This window comes from Capricornis sumatraensis, chromosome 4 (assembly GCF_032405125.1).
Source record: "Capricornis sumatraensis isolate serow.1 chromosome 4, serow.2, whole genome shotgun sequence".
NCBI lineage: Eukaryota > Metazoa > Chordata > Mammalia > Artiodactyla > Bovidae > Capricornis > Capricornis sumatraensis.
In genome coordinates this window covers 117,737,615-117,760,336 of record NC_091072.1, presented here as the reverse complement: position 1 = coordinate 117,760,336, position 22,722 = coordinate 117,737,615, and the positions used below count along the sequence as shown (strand labels likewise).

Genomic DNA, 22,722 nt, shown 5'->3' with positions numbered 1-22,722 from the left:
CCCATGTTTTATTTTTTATTAACTAAACCACCTGTTTACATGGAAGATGGCAAGGAATAAGTCCAGTATTTTATGGGGAGTGGCCTAAAATTGCTTTTTAGCTTAGTGAACTAATTTCATCATTAATCATTGTGTTCTAGCCTCCTCGTGGCATTTGATATAGGGAATATTGGAATTCTCCTAGATTTAGGTGAATATTCCCAATGAGTGAAACAGTTTAGCATAAAATTTACTCATATTTTTAACGCCACCACTCTTCTCTATAGAAGAAATATTTTCGAACTTTGCCTATTTCCCCTTACTAAAATAGTTGAAGGTTAATTAGTCACCACTTGGCATCAATGCTTTGGCATTTTATCAGCCTTCTCATTATGAACAAGTCTCTTTTTTACTAAAATGCAATTGAGAGGCAGATTATTTTCTAACCTCAGATTTTAGCTGCAATTGGAGACTGAAAATGGACAGAATTTATCTAAATGACCTCAGCGATGAATTTGCCTGTTGTGTAATAATACAAAGGCACAGAATAATTGGGACATCACAAAGTGTGATCATACTATCCTGTAAATACAACAGAACCTCACTGGGAGTAGAATTCAGAAACTTTATAGCTACCTGTAAAAAATAAATTATTTTCATATTCATATTAAAACTATGACTTGATAACCTCACTTGCTAGCTTGTTTGTTATAGCGGAGAAGGTAGTAGTGAAAATTTCCAGCTTGTTTAGTTGAATAAATGATGAACAGATCTTTTAATTTTAAATAACAAAATCTTGGTTTAGTGAAAACAGACTCTTATCTTTTTTTCTCTACTGCTATTCTGTCTTTTGGTCCCAACATAACGTTTTGGGGAAATTATATGCACAAAATACCTCAAAAGGCTTGAAATCTATATCTTCATTATAATAGTTTAGTGTTGCTTAGGATTAAAAACAGAATCGTGTATTTTTTTTGTTCAATACAAATTTATTTTCTAAACAGGAAAATAAATCTTTTTATTCCTAATCAAGCTACCTTCTCGATTATATTCATTTAAATAAAACAGGTCATGCCAGAACCTCAGTTATCAACTGTATTTGTCAGAATTCCATGAATATTCTTATGGTCAAAAAAGAACCCTTAAAGTCTTCCAGTTACTCCTCCCACTCTGGATTATATTGTTACTATCTGGGATCCCCACTGCACCTTTCAATTCTTGGACCTTGGACCAATCACCTTAACCTTTAGCTCATTATCTCTGCTTGTGAAAGCAATGCATTGTGGGTATTTTTGGTTGTGTTTTTTTTTTAATTACATTTCTCTGTTTACTTTGGTCAGAATTGATTGACTTGTTTTTCTGAGGTGTTGCATTGGTTCTTAAAATGCTGAATAATAATACTTTGCATGCTTGTGTGATCAGCCAAATCTTATCGCATGTCTAATGTGCAGGGTAAAAAGCAGGTGATGTATGGATATCAGAAAAGAATTTCTACGTTTCTCTGAAACTGATAACAAAATATTAAACATAATGTTGAAGCATACTTTGCATACAGGTCCTGCCCTAGTGGGATTCTTTGGGGGTTTTTCTGTTTTTGTTTTTCCCTTTTTTCATATTTAACCCCTCTCTGCACAAACCCTGCCCCCACCCCCACATACACACACCCTTTTTGAAGAAAAACGTCCTCTTAGGACAAGCTTATTTTTTTTAATACTCTCAATATGAAAGGTTGGTGTTTCCAATCCAGCAGGTTCTCCATAGCTATACTTGGCCCTCTGGGGATGCTCTTTATTGCTCTCATCCCACTCTAGTTACTAGATTGGCAGGCGTTTCCTTCTAGGGTTGCAACCCTCCCCTGCCTTGCCTGTCCCAGAGCTGCCCCAACCTCTCCAGCCCAGGGTCCGTATTCATACATCACCTGCCCGTGTAGAGCGCATGTGCATGCTGCCGTCCTCAATAACCGGAATGTGTTTCTGTTCTTTTGTTTTTTTGTTTTTGTTTTTGTGTGGATTTTCTGCAGTGTGGTTTACCAGGACGGATTTTACGGTGCTGACCTCTATGTAAGTACACACACCGGGGCCTTCTCGTCCCCATCCCCTGACAAGCCAGCCTTTTTTTTTCTTTTTCTTTGGTTTGTTTTTTTTTTTAATATAGTTTATTTAATTTTTATTTTCTTTTTCCTTGTGGATATATATATATTTATATATTTAAGAATGCAAGCATGCTTCTCTGCCACTGCGCTTGCCCCTGGGTGCAAAAACTTAGCCTTTGGGTTTCCTGGTCATTGCTAGAATCAGTCTACTGGACATATTCTTTTCCCTTCCCTATGCCCACAGATATTCTGTGTTCCACAAATATACTTGAGAGATGATCAGCAGGTTTAAAGTCTTTTCTTCCTGTCGTCTCATGTGCATACATAAATAACAGGACCAGCATAGCCTGAAACCAGCTCTTTCCCTTTTCTGCTTTTCATTTCACATCCCTCTTTAGATCATTAGGGCTTTGATTTCTGTAAATGGCAAGAAGCTTCCTGAAATGTGTGTTTTCCTGTTTCACATACTTTGAGAGAGCACTGTCTTGGTGAGAGTAAGGTGAGGAATTGATGCCAGTGGAGAGTGGGTAGGAATGAGAGGAAACCAAATACTCAGTGCATAATGCTTTTCTATATAAGAAGGTCCACAGCCAGTGGGGCTCTTTCTTTAAGAGCCATCTAGAAGGAAACAAATGGCATCATTAACAACCTACACTCTTCTACAAACGTTTGACTCATACAGGATTTGTTGATTTGACCAGCCATGGTAACATCTTTATTACTCTCCATTATTTAAACTGCCTAGCTATAGCTCGAGTCTCATGATTGGTGGTCACATGTTATTTAAAATATGGACAAAATGATCTAACCTGACAAAAGAGTCAAGTTTTTTGAGTTTTGCAAGTCTTCTATTGGGACCTCTCTCCAAAGATCTCTTTCTGAATGCATGCTTAGTCTAACTACCCACATTGTTAAGAAATAGTTTCCTGAGAAAAACGTGTCAGCATGAAATGATTCTTTAGGCACAGTGTAGAATTGTCTGGAAATGATTTTTACACCCTAATTTCTCCAAAGTCAATAAGGGTACCTTTTTAATGAACTGTTTCCACAGTCTGCCAGAGACTCCCAGCAATCTTAAAACATTAATGCCCTTCCAGAATGCATGTGGAGTATGCATTCTGTGTTGCTGGAAGTAAACAGGAGAGAGCAGTTCTCTGAGATACGGTGAGGGGGTGTACACACCTGGCCATTTAGAGCAGACCTTCAAAGTAGACTTGAACACATGCTTGAAGGAACCTTAGCCATAATTTGGTCCAGCCTCCTCACTTTGCGGATATGTTTCTTAGATTGTGACACCCAGATTACCGAAAGTGTTTGTTTATCCAAGCATAAAACCCAAATAATCAATATTTAATTACCTCCTACAGTAATTTAGTTTAAATCCACATCTTTCCCCTAATGGTCTTCAAGAAGTAAATGAAAGATCTTTTTTTCTTATGCTCACGGTGAAACTTGAGGATTAGGAAACTATTAATATATCCTACTTTTACACCAGAGTGCACTTTTCTAAATATATGTATTTACATAAGCTCTTATAAGCATGTACATCCTCCCATATACATTAGTATCCATAGTCTCATGAAGCTCACATTTATGTTATTTAAGTTTTCTTGAAATCTGGTCTATTAGAGTACACTTCCTCTTGAATTGGGGTTTGTTTTTGTCCTCTGATATCTTATTTGGGGATTTCTTAAGTATAATGTACTTGTACCTTATTAAGGTTTGCCTCCTTCCACCTTGTTAAGTCATCCAACCGAGTATTTGTTAACAGTTCTCTCACTTCCTTAGTTTACAATGTATGACTTTATTAAGAGAGAAATGATTTTTCTGCACTTGTTGAGAAAATACTCTTGATTTTTTTTTTAATCTATGAATTGGACCACCTTATCAAGCTGAACAGAAGTAATTCAGCAACTTTGCCAAAACATTTTTTTGACCCGTGGCCCCTAGTTGATGAAAAAACTGAATACTGATGGTATTTTTATTTCTTAGTTATCTTAAACCAGTTAGTTACTTAGAGGAAAGAAGAAAAAGTTGGTTACTAGTGCTGAAATAATACCCAAACCCACAAATGGAAAACCGGAAAACATGAGGTGAGAACTGTTGAGTGAGGCTTAGAGTTAACTTTGAATACAGCTTTTAAAACTGCACAATCCCCACTCCATGTGTGAGGTGGAAAAGGAGGCTTCTTTAAAAAAGACACAAACAGCAACAATAAAAACCCCTATCATTTTATGTTGAATTTGTTTCTGCTCCTCTCTGTACATTTTCCCTTCTGTGAAAATCTATTAATGTATGTTTAGTTCTTGTTATCTCAGAAAGGAAGATCAGAAATAGAGAGGTTGGTTTATCTAGTCTAAAAAGTGCCCTGAACCTGAACTTGAGGAGACAACATGAGGGAAAAGAGTTTAAATTGCTGGCTTTTATTTAAGCTGTATTAATTTAGGCTATTAACTGTGAAGGTGTTTTTTGTAGGTTTTTTTGGTTTGGTTTTGTTTGTAATCTCTCCCTGTCCTCTTCTTAGGCCGTAACCCCTGCTGGCCACTTCCTTCCTCCCTGTGTCTTTCATGGCACATTCCTGTCTGGAGAACTGATCTAGCAATCGTGCCCATGACTTGTAAAGAGATTCCCCACGCTAAGATTTGGAAGTGTCGCAGGTAGATTATGTGTCTGCCCACACCCTCTTTTTCTGATCAGTAGGAAAGACACCATTTACCCTAAATCACTTTTTTAATGGGATAACGACTGCTCCTAATTCTCACCCTGTGAAAAGCATGCTTGCATCCAAAGGAAAGAAAAGGCTGGTGGGCCCCTTCGCGGGCTTTTTTGTATGATTGTTTTCCTTCCACAGCTGTGTTTTTTGAACTGCTCTTCCTGTGTTCTGTTATAGAATAGTCTTACAGGAACCAATCATTAGCGCTAAAATACCTCAGGTAGGAGCGCCAGTGTGACCTGCCAATCAATCAGATTGTGGATTGCAGTGAAAAAATTGAATTATACTAACCATTCCAGCTCCACGTTAGAGATGGGAACAGAGGCTTTTTTGGACAATCAAGACTTGTGAGCGTGTGATCTAAGGCCTGCTACCTCAGCAGTGCACCCAGTCAAGCTCCTTACATGAGGGCACCTCCTCCAAAATTCCGTGCTCCCGCCCCATTGCCACACATCCGCTCCAGGTGTGTCACACGCACTGTCCCATCACTGCCACCCCTTTTAGTTTGTCAATCACATTTATCCATGGTGTTGAAACTGGTCTTTTATATTTTGAAGAGCTTAGCCATTTGGGACATCTTCTTACTTCTGTGAAAGAAATGAGAAAAGAGAAAAAGTAGAATCCGTCTAGACAGGATTTCTGAATCCCAAATTGGCCCCTGTTGTGAAATCATTGTAGTAGTTGGGCTGTGCTGCTATGTAAGTTTGAAGTTGTCCTAAAAATCTAGGTATACTAGAACTCTAAAATGGAAGCATATGTTTCCCGGGCCCTCTCTCCTTTTCACTTTAAAACCAGATTAGTGAGGGCAGTGGATTATGATGCCCTGTTCAATTTGCTGGTAGCTGGGTGCTCAGCAAAAGGGGAAGCAGCAGGTAACTTGTCACAATTCAGTTAGTCTATTTATGTGGCCACCCAGCGAGCTTCTGGAGGTGAACCGATTATAGAGATGCGGAAGAAAAGTGTTTGAAAGGCTTAGTCAGTTGAAGATCGTCTTTCATCTATCATAAAATTAGTAAGTGGAGGATACCAAATCGGTCATAAAGATTCCTTTCCTTAACCCCAATTTTAATAATAATAGAAATTTAAAATATTTTCCTTAAAAATTTTTCATTATCTACTCTTCCAAGTAGATAAGGTCTCCCAGTCAAAAGCGGTAACAATATTATCATTATTACAAGTTTTGTATTCACATCTGTATTACTCACATTTAATCCAGTGTGCCATATTGCCACCAAAGAATCTTTGTTCTCCTAAAGAGCCCCTCCTCATACAAGTTCAGTCCAGAGCCATGGATCTCAGTGGAGGAGGCGAGGGAAAGGAAGGAGTTAGAATCATGTAAAGACAGTGATCCCCAGAGGCACAGCCTTAGGCCCAAGCCAGGTGGACCAGATCTCTGCTCTGCCATAGTGATTCAAAGCATCACACTTGCCATTCTCCCCACCCCCACCCCCCAATCCCAACTTCCTTTGCTCTGTAAATCCATACACCACATGCAGGGAACAAGCTTTCATTTGTCTGCTGGTCTTGAAATATACATTCTCCTCAGTGTCACATAATGTCATTGTCTTCCAGGTAGAAAGAAGGTGTCTTGACATCACATGCTCACCAAAGTCCTGTTTTAATGTAAATCCTAAAACAAAAATGTAGTAATATACTTAATGGCCAGGTTAAAATCAAGACAAGGGAAGGTTAAATGGAGACAGAGAAAGGCCAGGTGTAAAAGGAGAGTTTTGTAGAACACTTCCACTCTGTTCTAATTAAGACACAGCTCAGGCCTGTGCAGAGGAGTCACGTGGTCGGCGTGGCAGCACTCTAAAGTTCACTAGACAACAAAATTGGTTCAGAGCGGAGTCCCTAGGTGACATTGAGCAGTGGAAAAGTGAGAGTTTTCAACAACAAAAGGATCTTAAAGGTAACCACATTTTCATTTGAAAAAGCCAGAAGTTGAAGGCAGGGGTGTGTTACAGACATGTGAAAAAGATAGAATGCCTAAACACAGGAAATATTTGAGAACACTGGGTCAGTAGGTCTGGGTGTTGACAGAGGGCAAGCATACAAGTGAGCACTGCGGGTCAGAAGTGAATCAGGAAGATGGACTAGGGAAGTGGAATAGCATTGGGCTGCCCCAGTTGGGAGCATTAGGAGTCAGTCAAAATGAATTACAAAGGAATAAGAAAGTAATTGTTTGGGGCGTGTGGAATATTTGGACCAGGCTTAGCCATGCCAGATTTATCCAGCTGTCAGGTTCCAAAAAGCTGTCCGTGTCTGCCCTCCGACATTAGGGTGTGCTGTGGCCATGCTAATCCCCATTTTTTGTTTTATTTCAAATCACACACAGATAGAATCTGCAAACTGCTTCAGATCAAACAGGTCTGATTGTGTGTAAATACATATGTCCTTTTTAATTTTTATTATTAATGGTTGCTTCAGTTTTGCATTGGTGCATGGTTCAAAGCAATACACATCAGCTATCTCATGACTTCATATCTCCAAATGAATTATTTCTCCTCTTTTTTTGTTTGTTTGTTTGTGCAGTCAGCTGAAGAAATGTTAACATCTCACTCTAAATCTCTCAGTGGAGTCTCTGTTCCCTTCTCTGATATAACAGATGGGTTACTGCTTGTTATAATTATTAACATTGTGGTGTGGGCCAGGGCTCGGGCGGGCCAGATTGACTCTTTCTCTGGGCTGGGAGGGGCCAGTCGTTAGGGTCTGGAATGTTAACTCGAGTGGTGACTGACTGTTTCCGTAATACCAGGTCGTTGTGGCTGCACGCTCTAGTAATTGAGGCTGTGTACTTCACCGAGCTTGTGGTAGAGCCTAGGGCGAACCGCTGTCCCAAGAGAATGCTGGGATAGATAGAGTTAGCCAATCCGAGTCTGAACGTGGTGATTTTGCTGGTCGTTCTAGCTCCAGATGTTGGCATGCTTAGTTTTTAATGTGATTAATAAATGTGGCGCCATACCCCTTCCCCACGCCTGAACCCTGTCTCTCCTACCCCTTCCCCCACCCTTGTTCTTTTTGAAAAACCTAAGAAACAGCAATGAAACCCTTGGTGTTTCAAACTGCACTTTGTTCTCATGTTCCATAAACAACTTCAGATTTGCTCATAGAAGTGAAAGTTGAGAAAATGGTTTCTCCTCCTGGATGCTTTATGCCTTCCAACATCAAACTGGAAATAAATATGCCTGAATGTTCACTGGCTTACATTATGGTGAGACACATTGTTGAATAACCAATTGAAAGCACCATCAGAAATACTTTAGACTAAGAATACATCTAAGAGGAGTAAATCTGTGACATGCAATTTAGCTTGTCTAATTTGGGGGTAGTCATCGATGAAATTAACAAGTTAATTAGGATATTACTTCCTGTCCTAAAGGTAGATCCCTCCTCCTAAAAGAGCCTGTCTATAGCGCCATTATCGTAAAGTAATTAGAAGAGTAGACATGTGGAAATATTATCTGCTTTTTTAAAAAAAAACAAATAGATGTAGTTTTCTTAAAATTCTATTGACGTTCTTGAGCCTTTTGTTATTAATAAAATATTTGCATCTCTGTCCTGCGCTTCTGATTTTGAATGGCAAAAGACCCTCATCAGATTCAGGCTCCAGAGTCAGAGTTCACTTTAAGGAAAAGGAAAGGACTGGAGGTAGATTCTCTGCATTTCCTTCTGGTTTGGAAGGAGCCTTCTTTCCCACAGCCTGATCCTTTTAAAATTGTCTTGATCAACAGTAACATTACCGCTTTGGGGGAGAATGGGTGCATGTATGTGTATGGCTGAATCCCTTCACTGTTCACCCGAAACTGTCACAACATTGTTAATTGGCTATACCCCAATATAAACTAAAAAGTTCAAAAAAAAATAATAAAACAATAGCATTGCCCCCAAACCACTAAGGTTCCCCTGGTTTCTTGCAGGCTGAGGAAACCAAGAGGAAATGTCTATTAGTAACCTCATTCAGAACTTCTTTTCTTCCAGAATTAGTGCACTACTGCTCAAATTTAATGACTGAATACAATCCCCAGTATATCTGACATACCAGGACTTACTGAGAATCTAGTTAGTATTTTTATGGGAATGTATACCTCTGCTCCATGGCATAGAACTTAAGTTTTTAGTTGTTTTACCCGGGTAGTATACATTGGGCTTTAATTGCTTTTATTACCTTGACTTTTTCCATTTTTAGAGATTATTTTGAATTTTGAAAACCTGCTGAAGGGACAGACTTCCTGATGTCTTGTTTACCACATCATCCTCATTTACAAAGAGGTTTTCCTGAACATGGCCCTGCTCTAGACTTCACACAAGCAAACTTTAATTCTAAATAAGTGCAACCATTTATAATGATACAGAAAAAGTGAACCTTCAAGATTCAATGGCAGTCCACTCCAGTACTCTTGCCTGGAGAATCCCATGGATGGAGGAACCTGGTGGGCTGCAGTCCATGGGGTTGCACAGAGTCGGACACGACTGAAGCGACTTAGCAGCAGCAGCAGCAAGATTCATACAAAGCTTAAAATCTCAACTACAATGATTAACATCTTGTTTTGTTTAACAGTTGGTTTTACTGTTTCATTTCTTCTTTATAAGTTTTTTTTTTAAGTGAAGGAAGGAGATACTTGAGTTAGTTTATATATAATGTAGATACTTAGGCGTGTATGTATGACAGGGTATGTGTTGCAGCCTGGATATAGGCCTTTACCCAAATCAGTCTGCCCTGTGTGTCCTGGTAGACCTGGCTAGAACTCAGGAAGCTTGTGGATTGTAGCTAGCCCCTGAGGGTGCTCCTGCCATGGCCCCATCCCATTACCAGTGTTAGTAATATTAATGAGAATTTTCTTATTTATGTAAATATCTATGGAAAGATCTATAATTGAAGCAGTGTTCAAATCATTCACTTAAACAATAAAGGAATAATACAAAACCACTGAAAACCTATCAGATTTTTTTTTTTAATGTACATTTGCAGCTACTTCTGATGAATTTGAGGAGCATAAATTTAAAGAGCAGAAGTATGCTTCACCCCACAGTACAGTGTCGTCAGTTAGAGAAAGCATAAATTATGTAAGAAAAAAGCAAAAAGCCGTAAGAAGAAATTACAAGTATTTCCAGAAGATTTGGACAGAAATAAAAGCAGCAAGCTAGAAGCTGCCCAGTAAGGTGGTTAAGAATACCAGAGGTCCCATTAGAAAATGCTTGTTTTCAATCCTAAGAAACAATACAGAAAAATTCAAATTTTTTTTTGTAGACTTAGCAAAAATTGAACATTTGAAGAGATTGAAAGTAGAAAGCTCAGGGCAGAAAGCTTCAGATGTCCATGAGAAACAGACATACTAATCTATGGAAATGAAATGGGCTGTGGCTCACTGCTGAGAAGCCCTCCAAATGGACATGGTTGTATTTTGCTATATCTGATGGAGCTAAGACAATAATATAAATACACAGCTGAATTAGGTTTAGGCAAAATAGATGAATTCTAAAAAGGTAAAGAAAAAGAAGGAAAATAGGGCTTTCCACTTTTTCCAGTAGCCTGTCTCATGTGCCATTTGTTGTTGTGATTATCTTTGAAATACTTTATGAAGAAATACACATGCTTCCCCCTGGCAGTAAAAACCTTTTGAGTATTTGATTCATCTAAACGGAGGTAAAATAGCAGGACAGGGGAGCTGGAAGCTCTTTGGGACTAAGAGGATATTTGAACCCGTGGAAAAAAAGCTCCAGAGCCTGCTGTGAGATTGGGACGTAAGGATCCCAAAACCTTCTAGGGAAGAAAAGCAAATGTGGTTAAATGCTCGGGGGAGGTGGGAAGGGCTTCCTAATCTGTTTGAACCTGGCCCAAGGAGCCCCCAGCTCTTTGTAATCTGATGTGCCTGAGTCTGAAATATAGACTCAAGTTGGCATACTTTTTCTGTAGGGGGCCAAGTGGTAAAGCCTTTCATCATCATTGGCCGTACGTTCTGTGTTACAGCTAGTTTCAGAAACAGGTGGCAGACCACATTGGCCCACGTATGGAGGTTTGCCAGCCCCTGGTTTACACTGGTTCTTCCTTCTAAATGTCATTTGATTGTCCTAGCCTCTTGGCAATCATGCTAGGCCACATAGAGCAGAGCACTTGTATGGGCCCTTTCTCTATAAACTGCTGTCTTTTAGCAGTAGATGAGTTTGAGTACATGTCAGAGAATCTGAAGATAGCACATATAAACTTAAATGTTTTAATTCTAAAGTTTCCATTTCCTGTCAGATAAAGTTCTCCCAACTTGCTGTAAATATTTTCCTTGCTGAAGGTTCCAACAAAGATAGATCCAAAATCATATATCTTCATTTGAGGGGAAGAGGGATAAATTAGGACCGTGGGATTAAAACATACACACTATTATATATATAAATAGACAACCAACAAGGTCCTAGTGTATAGCACAGAGAACTCTACTTAATATCTTCTAATAACCTATAATCTAAAAAGAATACTTAGATATATTCCTGAAACTAACACCACATTGTACATCAACCATATTTTAATTTTTAAAAAGTATTTTAAATCATATTTTCACTTCTTAAATTTGAGAACAGGTACCCCAGTGTAGTTTACTTATGTTACTACTACAAATTGCAAATCAAATCCCTGTCTTGGGTGGAGCTTAATTTTGCACTGAGGAGCAACATGCAGACTGATGCAGTTTGAAACACTCTCCCCACGTGTGTGTCTGTGTCCATGTCTGTCTCTGCGTCCCGTCTGTCTGCGTGTGGGCGGGTGTGTGTTCACCTGTCCCCCGGGGGGAGAGGTGTCTGTAAAGTGAGTTCTCTTCTCTCCTGTAGGGTGGGTACGCAGCCTACAGATACGCACAGCCCGCCACTGCGACCGCAGCCACCGCCGCTGCCGCTGCTGCAGCCGCTTACAGCGACGGGTAGGTGCTGAGGGAGGGCGAGCCCTGGCGTCTTGCGCCACCCCCTTCCCTTCCTGCAGCCTTTCCAGAAGGGCACTTGGGCCACGGGGCTGCTGCTGAGCTGGGTTTTCTGCAGGCCTCCTCCCCAGACCCTGCCCCGCCAGAAACCCACCAGCTCAGACCCTTCCTTCCGTCTTGTTCTTGGGCTCTTCTGGCTCTGACCCCGGTTTCCCGCTTCCTCATCACCAATGCCCTTCTTTTCCGTTTTATAGATGTACTTCAGAGATTTTTTAGTTACTGCCTTTAGGAGCAGACAGATTTTTTTTCCATTCTGCTAGTTTCCTAATAGCATTCCAAGACTAAGTTACTCACAAATCCCTAGACAGTCAAACACACTTTTAAGTTTTTGCATTTTTTGTTTGATTACTGTCTTTCCTTTCTCTTTATCCCTGATTGGATTTCTTTTTCCAGTTATGGCAGGGTGTACACAGCCGACCCCTACCATGCCCTTGCCCCTGCCGCTAGCTATGGAGTTGGCGCTGTGGTAAGTAGATGTGCCTTTTTTAATTCTTTAAACATTTTACTTCTGACTTTTACCTACAGATTATAAAAGATCTAGGGAGGTAATAAACTCAGCCCTGTTTCCATTGCCCAAGTATTAAATCCAATAGGACTACCTGTAAATTTCACGTGGCTCCTTTGTGTGCTCGTGTGAGCCCCCGGCCTGGGTAAAGACAGCAGAAAGGAGTCTGCTGTTCTATGTTGCCACAGATGTTAGATGCACGCCTGAGGAGAGTTTTACTACTAGGTGTTAGCTAACACCTGGGGACATAGGACTCTCTAGTTTTCACAGTAGTTTTCAGAAAACTTCACCTGTTTCAAATGCAGATGCCAAAAGATGTCCCTATTCTTAAGCCTTCTAGTAGATAGTACTAGAAATCACCAAGCAATTGCCTTCCAAAGATATTTTATTAGTAACATTTGTGGCAAAATACAATATTTTCTTAGAAGTATACAAAGCGTCCATAGAGCTCATCTAGAATAATCCCCCAGGACACCTCCAGGTCCAGTGACCAGGACTTACTGGTTTCAGCAGTGGCCGGTCCACAGAGATGCCACCTCATGCCAGAGTTTCTCTTGCCATCTTCAGTGCCACCAAGCAAGGGCCTGGGAACACAGGTGGCCATGTCTGAGAGGGACGCAGATGATGGGTCCCAGTTAAGACATAAAGGGTGTTCGAGAGCTTGCCATTTTCCACACTGAGTCTAGTGATGAGGATCTGTAGGAGGAAGTAATAGGGTCTGGGTGGGGGTGGGGGAGGTGTCAGAATTGAGGTAGGAACATAAAATATAAAGAAAGGGATGGGAATTCCTAAGGTTTTATTTAGTGCCCAAATATTATAAATCCTATACTAAAAGAATGACCCAAGGAGTGATACGGTCCTAAGGAACTTTTGATTGAAAAGGATAAATCATTTGATAATGAGTAAAGGAATAAAGTCCAGCTAAAACCCCAGCTATATATACATACTGCTACTGCTAAGTCACTTCAGTCGTGTCTGACTCTATGCAACCCCATAGATGGCAGCCCACCAGGCTCCCCTGTCCCTGGGATTCTCCAGGCAAGAACGCTGGAGTAGGTTGCCATTTCCTTCTCCAATGCATGAAAGTGAAAAGTGAAAGTGAAGTCGTTCAGTCATGTCCGACCCTCAGTGACCCCACGGACTGCAGCCTTCCAGGCTCCTCTGTCCATGGGATTTTCCAAGCAAGAGTACTGGAGTGGGGTGCCATTGCTATATATATATATATATACACATATATATATATATACATATACATATACATATACATATAAAGATAAAAATCGGTACATCAAGAAACAACCTGGTTGTTGTTTTTATAAATTACTGAGGCAGTAGGCTTTATTCATTGAAAGATTAACTCAGGTTTAAATCCAGCACCATCCCAAGCGTGGGATATGACAGTGATAGTAATCAGAAGTCCCATGTTCTCCATTGTCAGGTAACGGGTAGGTAGGTAAAGTCAGCAATCTGCTTTAGGCCACGATTATGTTAAAATAATCAAGGTAAACAAGATAACATGCTTTTCAAAATCCACCTATTTACAGACCTGGTTTTAAACTGGGCACAATTTCTCTTCTGTGCTAATTCGTGTAAATAATGAAATGAATTGTTATGATCACCTCCCCTTGAGAATATCAGGTCGGCAATAAATATTTGGGTCCCGATTTGAGCATTTTAGAGATAGAAGTTAGTTTCCTGACCTCATGCAGTAGACACTATCTAACCAGTTTTGTTGAAGCTTCTAAGGAAGCTGTTTGTCCAAAAACCTTCTCAGGACATATGTCTTCTTTCATAATGCTTCTCTCATCAACCTTTTAATAATTTTTGTGTCTTTAATTACTGCAGGCGAGTTTATACCGAGGTGGCTACAGCCGATTTGCCCCCTACTGAAGTGACGTGAGACCCCTGCAAGTGGGACAGCCCCCCAGTTCATGAGGCCTGGCTATTGCAATATTTACTAGTAGAGGAACTCTATAGCAAGATGAAGAGGAAAAACAAACAAACAAAAAAAAACACAAAAAAAGAGAGAATACTTTTTTATACCTCACTATGTTCTTTGAATATGTATTTTTCCTTTAAATTTCTGCCTTTAATTCTTTTGTTCCAAAGATTGTGCATTTTTTTCTTTTTTTTTCTTTTTTTTTTTAACTGTGGTAAAAAAAAAAAATGCATTTCCATGTCTGTATCTCCGTGCTTAGCTTATTCTATCAGTCACGGAAGAGGCAGTTAATGAGGAAGGAGAGACATTAGGAGCTGATACATGCACCTGATCAGAAATCAGCAGACAGGATTACCAAAGTGAATCTGGTGCTGACTGGCTGGGGGACAAGCAGAAGTAGAAGAGACCTCTCTGCAACAGGATATCCTTCTAGTCTTCTGAGTTTCTGGTCTTTGGCAGGCCATTCTGATTGGCTGTGGCTGGAATCCACATGCTAATAGATGATAGGAATGTGTGCTTGCCATGTAGGAGAATCACAAAGACACTTTCATCTCCTCTTCCCTCCTATCTTCTCCATTCTTTTTATAATCATCTTGACATGCACAGCCTGAGATAGTTGGCATGGTTTTTGGAATTATAGTGTTAATATTTCCAAACATGCGCTCAGACTGTGGATAATAAACACCTCATTAGGCATCCGGTCTCAGAATGAACTCTGGAGTCTGAGAAAGACCATTCTTTTCTTTCCTGTAAACCCTAGCGTTCCTGCTGGGCTTCTTCCCTTTCTTTGAACCACCGCTTAGCTCATCTCTCCGTTTACTAACACCCTGCTCCCATGTCCTCAAGATTCAAGAATTTAGGACCCAGGGATAGAAGAATAAATAGCCAGTGGCCAGATTTCCCCAGAGATCTGGGCATGGCTTGCAGGCTGAAAGTCCAAATTGTCGACTGGCAGTGAAGAGGATGAGGGCAAGAAAAAGGTTGTTAGATGATATCTGACAAGGTGCCCTGATATCCCCAGTCTTTCTCTTGCATCAGAAAGTCAGCTCAGAGTATAAAACATGTAATATAGGCTCTGTTGGCAAAAGATAAAGCACCGAGCCCTAGGTCAGCTGTCCCTGAAGTCTGGTGAGCAGGGCATGTAAGGGCAGGCAAAGGCACTTTGTACGAGCTGCAAAGCCATAGAACTTCTCATCTTGCAGAGCCTGTGCGAGTCACGTCTCTGTCCACAGCCTGGAGCCCTCATGGCCATTTCACCCAGCTTCTCATTATCCTCCAAAGACAGCCAGCTGAGCACCTGGACCACTTGGTATTGGTGAACACTACAGGACATGAAACTGAAGCCCCTGAGGCTGCTCCCCTCCCTCCTGTACAGGAAGGAGAGTCTGAAATGGCCAGGACTTCACATGTTGCCAGAAAGAGCCACTCATGTGGCCACACAGTGAGTCCCTGCTACACTACCCGGCTTCAATTTTCTGTCTGTTATCAGGGCAGGGGGGCTAGGCTTCTCTTCTAGCTATTAGCTGTTAAAGGCAAGGGTCCTGCAGTATTTCCAAAATGAAGGCATTAGCAAATGGAAAAGCACGGTCCATTTGGCTCCCTGGTCTATTCACATTGGTACTAGGGTGACCTTTCACCCGTGGGATAGCTGCTAAAGGGAGCAATTCAGAGACATGGAGCTTCTGGTTTGTTATGGGTTTGTTTTGGTTTGTTGTTTTGTTGCTGTTGTTGTTTTGTTTTTTTTTTTTTTTACTCCTGCCTCCACACATGTTCTTGCCTGATCCTGATTCTTGTCCCTGAATTAAAATGACTGACGTATGACAGCATCAAGCATTCTTTGTAAGCAGAGGGATCTGTCTTGGGGTGGGGGTGGGGCCTGACCTGTTATGTATAATACATATCTTCTCCCCCTTCAGAATCCTTTCTCTCCTAATAACTGGGAGAGAGGCTTCCCTGAAATCAGGGGAGACATCAAGGAAGCTAGAGGCCTCGATGCAATCTTACTGACTCTGGGGAGGAACGCACGATTAGAGTGCGCCAGACTGCCCGGTCCATTGGCCATTTTCTAAGGGTTCTCCTCCTCAAGCCAAAGTTTGGTTTGTTGCTGTTAAGACAATTTTTCTTGTGTGCATATAAATATTTCAGTTTGGGGTAGGGGAATGGGATGTGGGGCTTTCGCAGTCTGAAGGACTGGGGGCAGAGAGGGTTTTTCTTTCCTTCACTTTTGGTTTGAGGGAGAGCTTTCACTGACTCGAGTCTGAGAGAAATGCTCTGTCCTGCTCACGCAGGGGCCATTCTTAAAACGGCGAGCCACTGCTTCAGTGGAGACAAGGCCAAACTCTAAATAGTCATATCCGCGGCAGAAGAGAGCAGGGCACTGAGTTCAAGGGTTTTCTTCTCTTTTTTCCAGAAAGAGGGAATGGTGATGGGAAAGGCAGGGAAGGCAGCTTCCACAGCCCTCTTTAAAAGAGGCGGAGGCCTGAGCTTTCGTACATTTCAGTTCAGCTGGCTCTGGCTGAGGACTCGGTAGGCAAGCTCTGTGTTTCCCAGCGGGCCTCTGCTGTACTTCCAGGGATGGTGTTAACACCGCTTCCTTCAGCTCCCTTTACTAAGAAAGACTAAGTAGTTATTAAAGGGTTATTAAAGGGCCTTTGGTTTTCAGTGTCAGCACTGATTGGGGCTCTTGAAGCACCTCAGTTTACTGGCATCAGTCTACCCCATCAGCTTCTGAACTTTGAGACTCCACACAGGCAACTTCATCAGAGGCAGGTTCCTCGAACCATCAGTGCTTGTTTCTTCCTGACTCTCATTCCCAGTGGACTCAGAAATAAAGTCAGAAGAGTTGGCATCTCGTGAGTTTGTTAGAGGATGCTGGTGGATAAGGCTAGAAAACTTACCCATGCTGAGTCACGTGAATGACTTCGACAGCTTTACTGTAGGTCACCATGTAGACTTCTATACCATGCTTCTTACTCTTAGAAGCCAGGCTCCTTCCAGGAATCCTCTAGTGAACACCTTTATCTGAATATCCATCTTTAAGCCCAGAGAGCTGTCCTCAGAGCTTCTCCAGAATCCATCATATTACATAATTCAGCTCCCACTGACCCTGATCAGCTGTTGTGATTCATCATTTTTAAGGCTCTCAGGTTTTACAAAACCTACCGGCACCATCCTCCTCCAGCAGCCACAGGTGGACTTGAGCCAATATTATCTTTCCTTGAAAAAGAAGGGAACTGGGGCTCAGCTCTTAGTTTCAGGGGAGCTAGTGGGGCTCTATTCAGTAGAAGTCAATGATAGCAGCTTTTCCTGCAAGTGATTCCTCAGGGGCTGAACTGCTCTTAGTTTAGGTTCTACTTTTCTAGAGTTCTGGCAGAGAAGTTTGAGTCACCGCCACGTTCTAACTAGTCACATAGCTTCCAGATAGGAGGGAGGTGTGAACTCGAGGCAGGAGCACCCTCCAGGTCTATCTGTGAAGGGCTGGGCAGCCCCCTTCGCTCTGGCAGGAGGATGAGCCCAGCAAGGATAGGACAGAGCCGTAGGGAGGGGAAGGGGAAGCCCTGGGGACCGCCCCCTTCCACCAAGCCCACCGCTTCTCTGCTGCTTGCAACCCCCTATAGCACAGTAACATGTGCAAAATCACAGACTTGTTTCCCCCAGAAGATAGGAGGAAAGGGACTTTGGTGGGTGGGGAAGGGATAGTGGTGTTTTAAAAGCATAAGTTACTGTTTGCACTGTTTTGAGATAGGAAAAAAAATATATAGTGGGCAAGGTGAACATCCAACGTAAGCTTGTGTGTTTTTCTTTTGTCATGCTCTTGAAAATGTTTGACCATTTATAGTATCCACCGGTGAAGCCTGATGCTCTGTTGCATAAAACACTATTTTTTTGGAAATGTTACTGTCTGAAAGCCTCTTCCCTCCCTTTCCCCTCTCCTGTGTTCTTCCTTCATCCTCGCCTGACTGATCAACCAGGCAGTAGCCATCAGGAGCTGGAGCGAGGAGCAGGGCCCTTTCCAAGTAGACTCTGGGTGTCCTCAGCCGGGGGGTGCCCTCTGGTCCAGCGGCTGCCATCAAGTCCCTGGCCCCCATCTTTAAGGCTTCCAGACCAGGCCACAGCAGATTCTCCAATTCCCAACTCCAGTGCACTAGGAAGGAGGAGCCGAGGGGGCCAGGGGAGCGCTCGCACAGGGCCCATGGGCCTGCGGCCGCAGCAGCTGAGTTCTCCACGTTACCAGAACTGTAGCCAGTTACAGCTTACTCAGGAAAACGGTCGATCCTTCAGCCATGGTAGTGCTGGTTGGCAGGGCTTGGTAACGGAGAGAACTGCTCATTGGCCACCACTCAGACCTGGCCTTGAAGGGGACTGCCAGCTGGAGGGGCCCCGCCTGGCAGTGACTCACACACCAGCCGGTGTGGTGAGGGCTCAGCTCACATCCGCCAGCAAAAAGGGAACAGCAATTCTCTTTTCTCCCCCCAACCCCACACCCCCGCTTCCCGCCCCTATTACCAATGCCAGATTCCCAGGGGGTACATATGTTTTTGAATTTTTTTAAAAATGTTTTTTGGTTTGGTTTTTCTGGGGACCGATGAGTGCTTTAAGCAGCATCAATACCCTGCCAGGCCCCCAGCTTCTTCATTTTTTTTTGTATTTTTCTGTTCACAGTATTTTGTGTGTGTGTGTGTGCAAAGTTTTGGCAGCTCATTTTGGCTGTATTATATATCGAGTGATGAATTGATCCTTTTTTTCCCCCTATGGGATATTAATTGTTTTCTCCTTGTGTTATAATCCTGCTTGTGAACAGCTGGAGCAAACCTGGGGCTGATACACTAAGCTAGGGCTGCAGAGTGCTGAGAGAGCAGGGTGGGTTGGCTTGTCCCCGACAGGCTGACCCACCTGAGTCTCTGAGCTTTTCAGTCCAAATCTCTGCAAGGCTAAAATCGCCAGCAAACCTCCCCTCTTCTCCCCGCTCCCCGTGGCAAGGATGGAACCATCCCTACTTGCAGTTTCTTAGGCCCCCTCCTGTTGCCATGGCAAAACAGGTACCTGCAGGGCACGGGGGCCTCCCATGGGATGCTCACATAATCCACCGCCTCGCCTTTTCTCCCTCCCCTTCCCGCCCTCCGGAATCACTTCCTAGGACACCCGAGCTGCTTGCCCAGGGTCCTGTTTCCCTGCCAACTCCAGAGAAGCACCCAGGGCTTTGTGACAGTCTCTAATCCCTTCCCTCTCGTTAAGAATCATATTGTATAGTAGCTTTTAGACCATACAGTATTCATTGGGTTACTCCTATTATTATCAAGTAGCTGGAATTGTGAAGGTCGGAGTAGTTAGATCTTTAGCTTTGATTCCTTATTTTTTTTTTTTTGTATTACTATCCATGTGTATAAATTATTGATCATGTTGCTGGCTTTTATAAACTCTAAGCGAAGGAAGAGCACTGCCTCTGCCTTCGCAAATGGTAATGAAGCACTGTTTTTAAATAAAAGAGAGAAACACCATTCTCCTGCCTGCGTGTGTTGATCCTCAGTGATCCCGCTGTTGCCTCCCCCTGAGGCTCCCAAGGTAGAGGTTGGATCCGAATTCTAAGATGGAGAAAGGAAGGCGGCAAATGCAGAGCTCCCTGAATGAGAGGCCTGCCCTCCAGCCCCTCGGGAGCTGCCTTCCTGTCTCTCCCTCAGAAATTTCCCCTTCCCTTGTGCTCTCCCATCCTCTCCACGTGTCCCCCGCTGTCACCCTCACCTGCTTCAGAAACTGCCGCCTCTCCCCTGGCTCCCTGGCTGCCACGCAAGCTCCCGAGCCTTTTCCTTCTTCCCTGGCCTTCCTCAGCCACCCTTCCTTAGAATTCGATCCAGAAACCCGAAAGACTCAGCCTCGTGGGCTCCTGGTTTTCAGCCAAGGCAAGCATTTATGGGCGTGGCCTCCCAAGAAGACACGCTCATGCTCGTCCCGCTGTGACCTCCAACACTCGTGAGGGTGAGCCTGTTCAACTGTTGGAGGAAGCTGAGTTAAGACCAGCAGACCCTGAGTTGGTCCTCTCTTTTTAGAAAAGTATTTTTGATGTATTATCTATTTCCAATTCATAAAACTAATTCAAACCATAGAGATCACATCAAAGGAAAAAAAGGAACGAAACGACCTCTAAATAACCATAGCTTCCTTGCTTCCCTTCAGTGGTAAAGAATCGGCCTGCAATGCAGGAGATGCAGATTCGATCCCTGGGTCAGGAAGATCCCCTGGAGAAGGAAATGGCAGTCCACTCAAGTATTCTTGTCTGGGAAATCCCATGGGTAGAGGAGCCTGGTGGACTATAGTCCACGGGGTCACAAGACTCGGACACAACTTAGCAACTAAGCAGCCACCACCATAGCTGCAATGTGACCTTGCTCAGCTTCCTTGCAAGGTTTTGTTTTCTCTACTCCCAGGTTCGAAAGGTGTGTTTCCCCTGGTTAGAGTCTTAAGTGAGAAAGTGCATATACAATGTTCACCCTGCCTTGTCCACCGTACTTGATAAACATTTTCCATGTGAATCCAGTTAATAGCTCTCTTGAACATCCTCTTGATCACTGCACTATGGTCTCTCCAGTGGACGAATGGTTTGTATTTAACAAGTCTTGACTTCTAGTGTTGGAACGTTTCAGCTGTGTCCAATTTTTCACGGTTCTAAGTTCCGCTGAGATAAAGGGATAACTGTCTCTCAGTAACGGCTTCTGTCAAATTGCTGACTTTTCCTCGGGGTACCAGGAAAGTAGATCAGATCTCAGCAGTGCTGCGGGCTGTGATGAGAGATGGGGTGGGGGCAGGGCAAGGAAAGATATAGACCAGCCGCAGAGCGTAGTTGATTTTAAAGGATTTTTTTTTTCATTTTAGTCATAAGTATACTGTGTGGTTTTATACAATTTGGAAAATGTGTTCTGAATATGTCCCAAAGTCAGTTGAAATTCACATGAATATGTAGGTCTTCTTGGTCTCCAGCCCCACTTGTCCACACCGAAAATCTGGTCTCTGACAAACTTTCCTTCCATCCCAGGTGTTCCTGTTGTCCCCAGGGGTGATCAGGAACCATGGCTGATCTGCCTGTGTTGCCATTGCTGGGAGCATCTTTGCGGGCATAGTCAAAGACTGGCATTCTGCCTCTGGCACACAAGGTGTTCATGGGACAGGGTAACTAGGACAGAAAGGAGAAGTAAGTAGTGTGTTCACTTGTGGAGCGTCACTGCCGTCTCCCTGAAGGCTCACATGCTTGCCCAGAGGTTACAGGGCTGGGTGAGGTAATGCTCTCCCTGTCCTTGTCTGCCTAGTTCACAGCAGGATCTGGTCTGATGCCCAGCACAGAGGTACTCAATTAACACGTCTGCATCAAATAACTTAATGAATGGCCCCTCTGGCTGGAAATGCATGTAGGTAATGTGCAGAGAGTGCTCAGTGAGCTGATTGGCAAAGGCCCAGGCCCAGGATTCCATGTGGTGAAAACAGAATGGCGAAGCACCAGCTTCTCACCCTCAGGTACTCCCTCCCTTCCCCCCAGAGCCCGCCCATCCCAGGAGAAGATGCCCCTTGAGGGGCTCCCACAGCACCCCATCCCCCTTGGCCTGCCCTTGTTCCTACCACTTACCTCTCCTGTTAAAACCTTATCTGGGGTATGTACCCCTACTGAGCCTCCAGTGCCAGTAGAACAGAGACTGTATTTTCTTCCATAATGTCTTCAGTGCCCTGTGGGACCTGCCCTAAGCTTGTGTTCCGTGACAGGCAAGGGAAGAGACTGCCAAGACCCTCAGAAGGTGAATCCTGTGTTTCATGGTTTACCCCCAAAATCTGCCCCCTGGTTATTAAGAAGCTAGAACATGTATCCACAGAGTAAAAGTATGTTATGCCGTAGAGTCCGAAAAAAAAAGGACCTCATGCCTTAATGCAGCAGTTCCCAAACTCAACAGAATTACTTGCAGATCTTTGAAAACTTCCCACGCTGAGTGATGTCACAGATCAGTGAAATCCCTGTCACTGGAAGTCAGACCCGCCCACTCGCCACTATTTCTTAAAGCCGTGCCAGGTGATTCCAACGTTTGGGAACATTTCCTTAAATCCTTGGCCCCTTCTACAGTTCAGTTCTGTTCAGCCTCTCAGTTTTGTCTCTTTGTGACCCCGTGGACTGCAGCACACAAAGCTTCCCTGTCCATCACCAACTCCCAGAGCTTACCAAAACTGATGGCCGTCGTGTTGGTGATGTCATCCAACCATCTCATCCTCTGTCATCCGCTTCTCCTTCTGCCTTCAATCTTTCCTAACATCAAGGTCTTTTCCAATGAGTCATTTCTTTGCATCAGGTGGCCCAAGTATTGGCGTTTCAGCTTCAGCAACAGTCCTTCCAATGAATATCCAGGACTGAGTTCCTTTAAGATGGACTGGTTGGATCTCCTTGCAGTCCAAGGGACTCTCAAGAGTCTTCTCTAACACCACAGTTTAAAAGCAATTCTTCAGTACTATAAAGCTTTGTTTATAGTCCAACTCTCACATCCATACATGACTACTGGA

At 43.1% G+C, this 22,722-nt stretch overlaps 1 protein-coding gene across 9 annotated transcripts in view; it reads left to right on the top strand.

Moving 5' to 3' along the window:
• Positions 1-15,955, top strand: part of RBFOX2 (RNA binding fox-1 homolog 2) — a 289,425-nt gene extending 273,470 nt beyond the window's left edge. For 7 of the 9 annotated variants that reach the window (XM_068970557.1, XM_068970559.1, XM_068970554.1 and 4 more), the window contains 4 exons: positions 2,000-2,039; positions 11,604-11,692; positions 12,143-12,215; positions 14,100-15,955. In XM_068970557.1, coding sequence (XP_068826658.1) covers positions 2,000-2,039; positions 11,604-11,692; positions 12,143-12,215; positions 14,100-14,144 — 247 coding nt within the window. In that variant the 3' untranslated portion in view covers positions 14,145-15,955. Of the gene's footprint in view, positions 1-1,999; positions 2,040-8,973; positions 9,084-11,603; positions 11,693-12,142; positions 12,216-14,099 lie in introns of those variants that run through there. The other 2 variants (XM_068970558.1, XM_068970563.1) reach the window with 2 other exon arrangements.
• Positions 15,956-22,722: the final 6,767 nt, after the last annotated feature.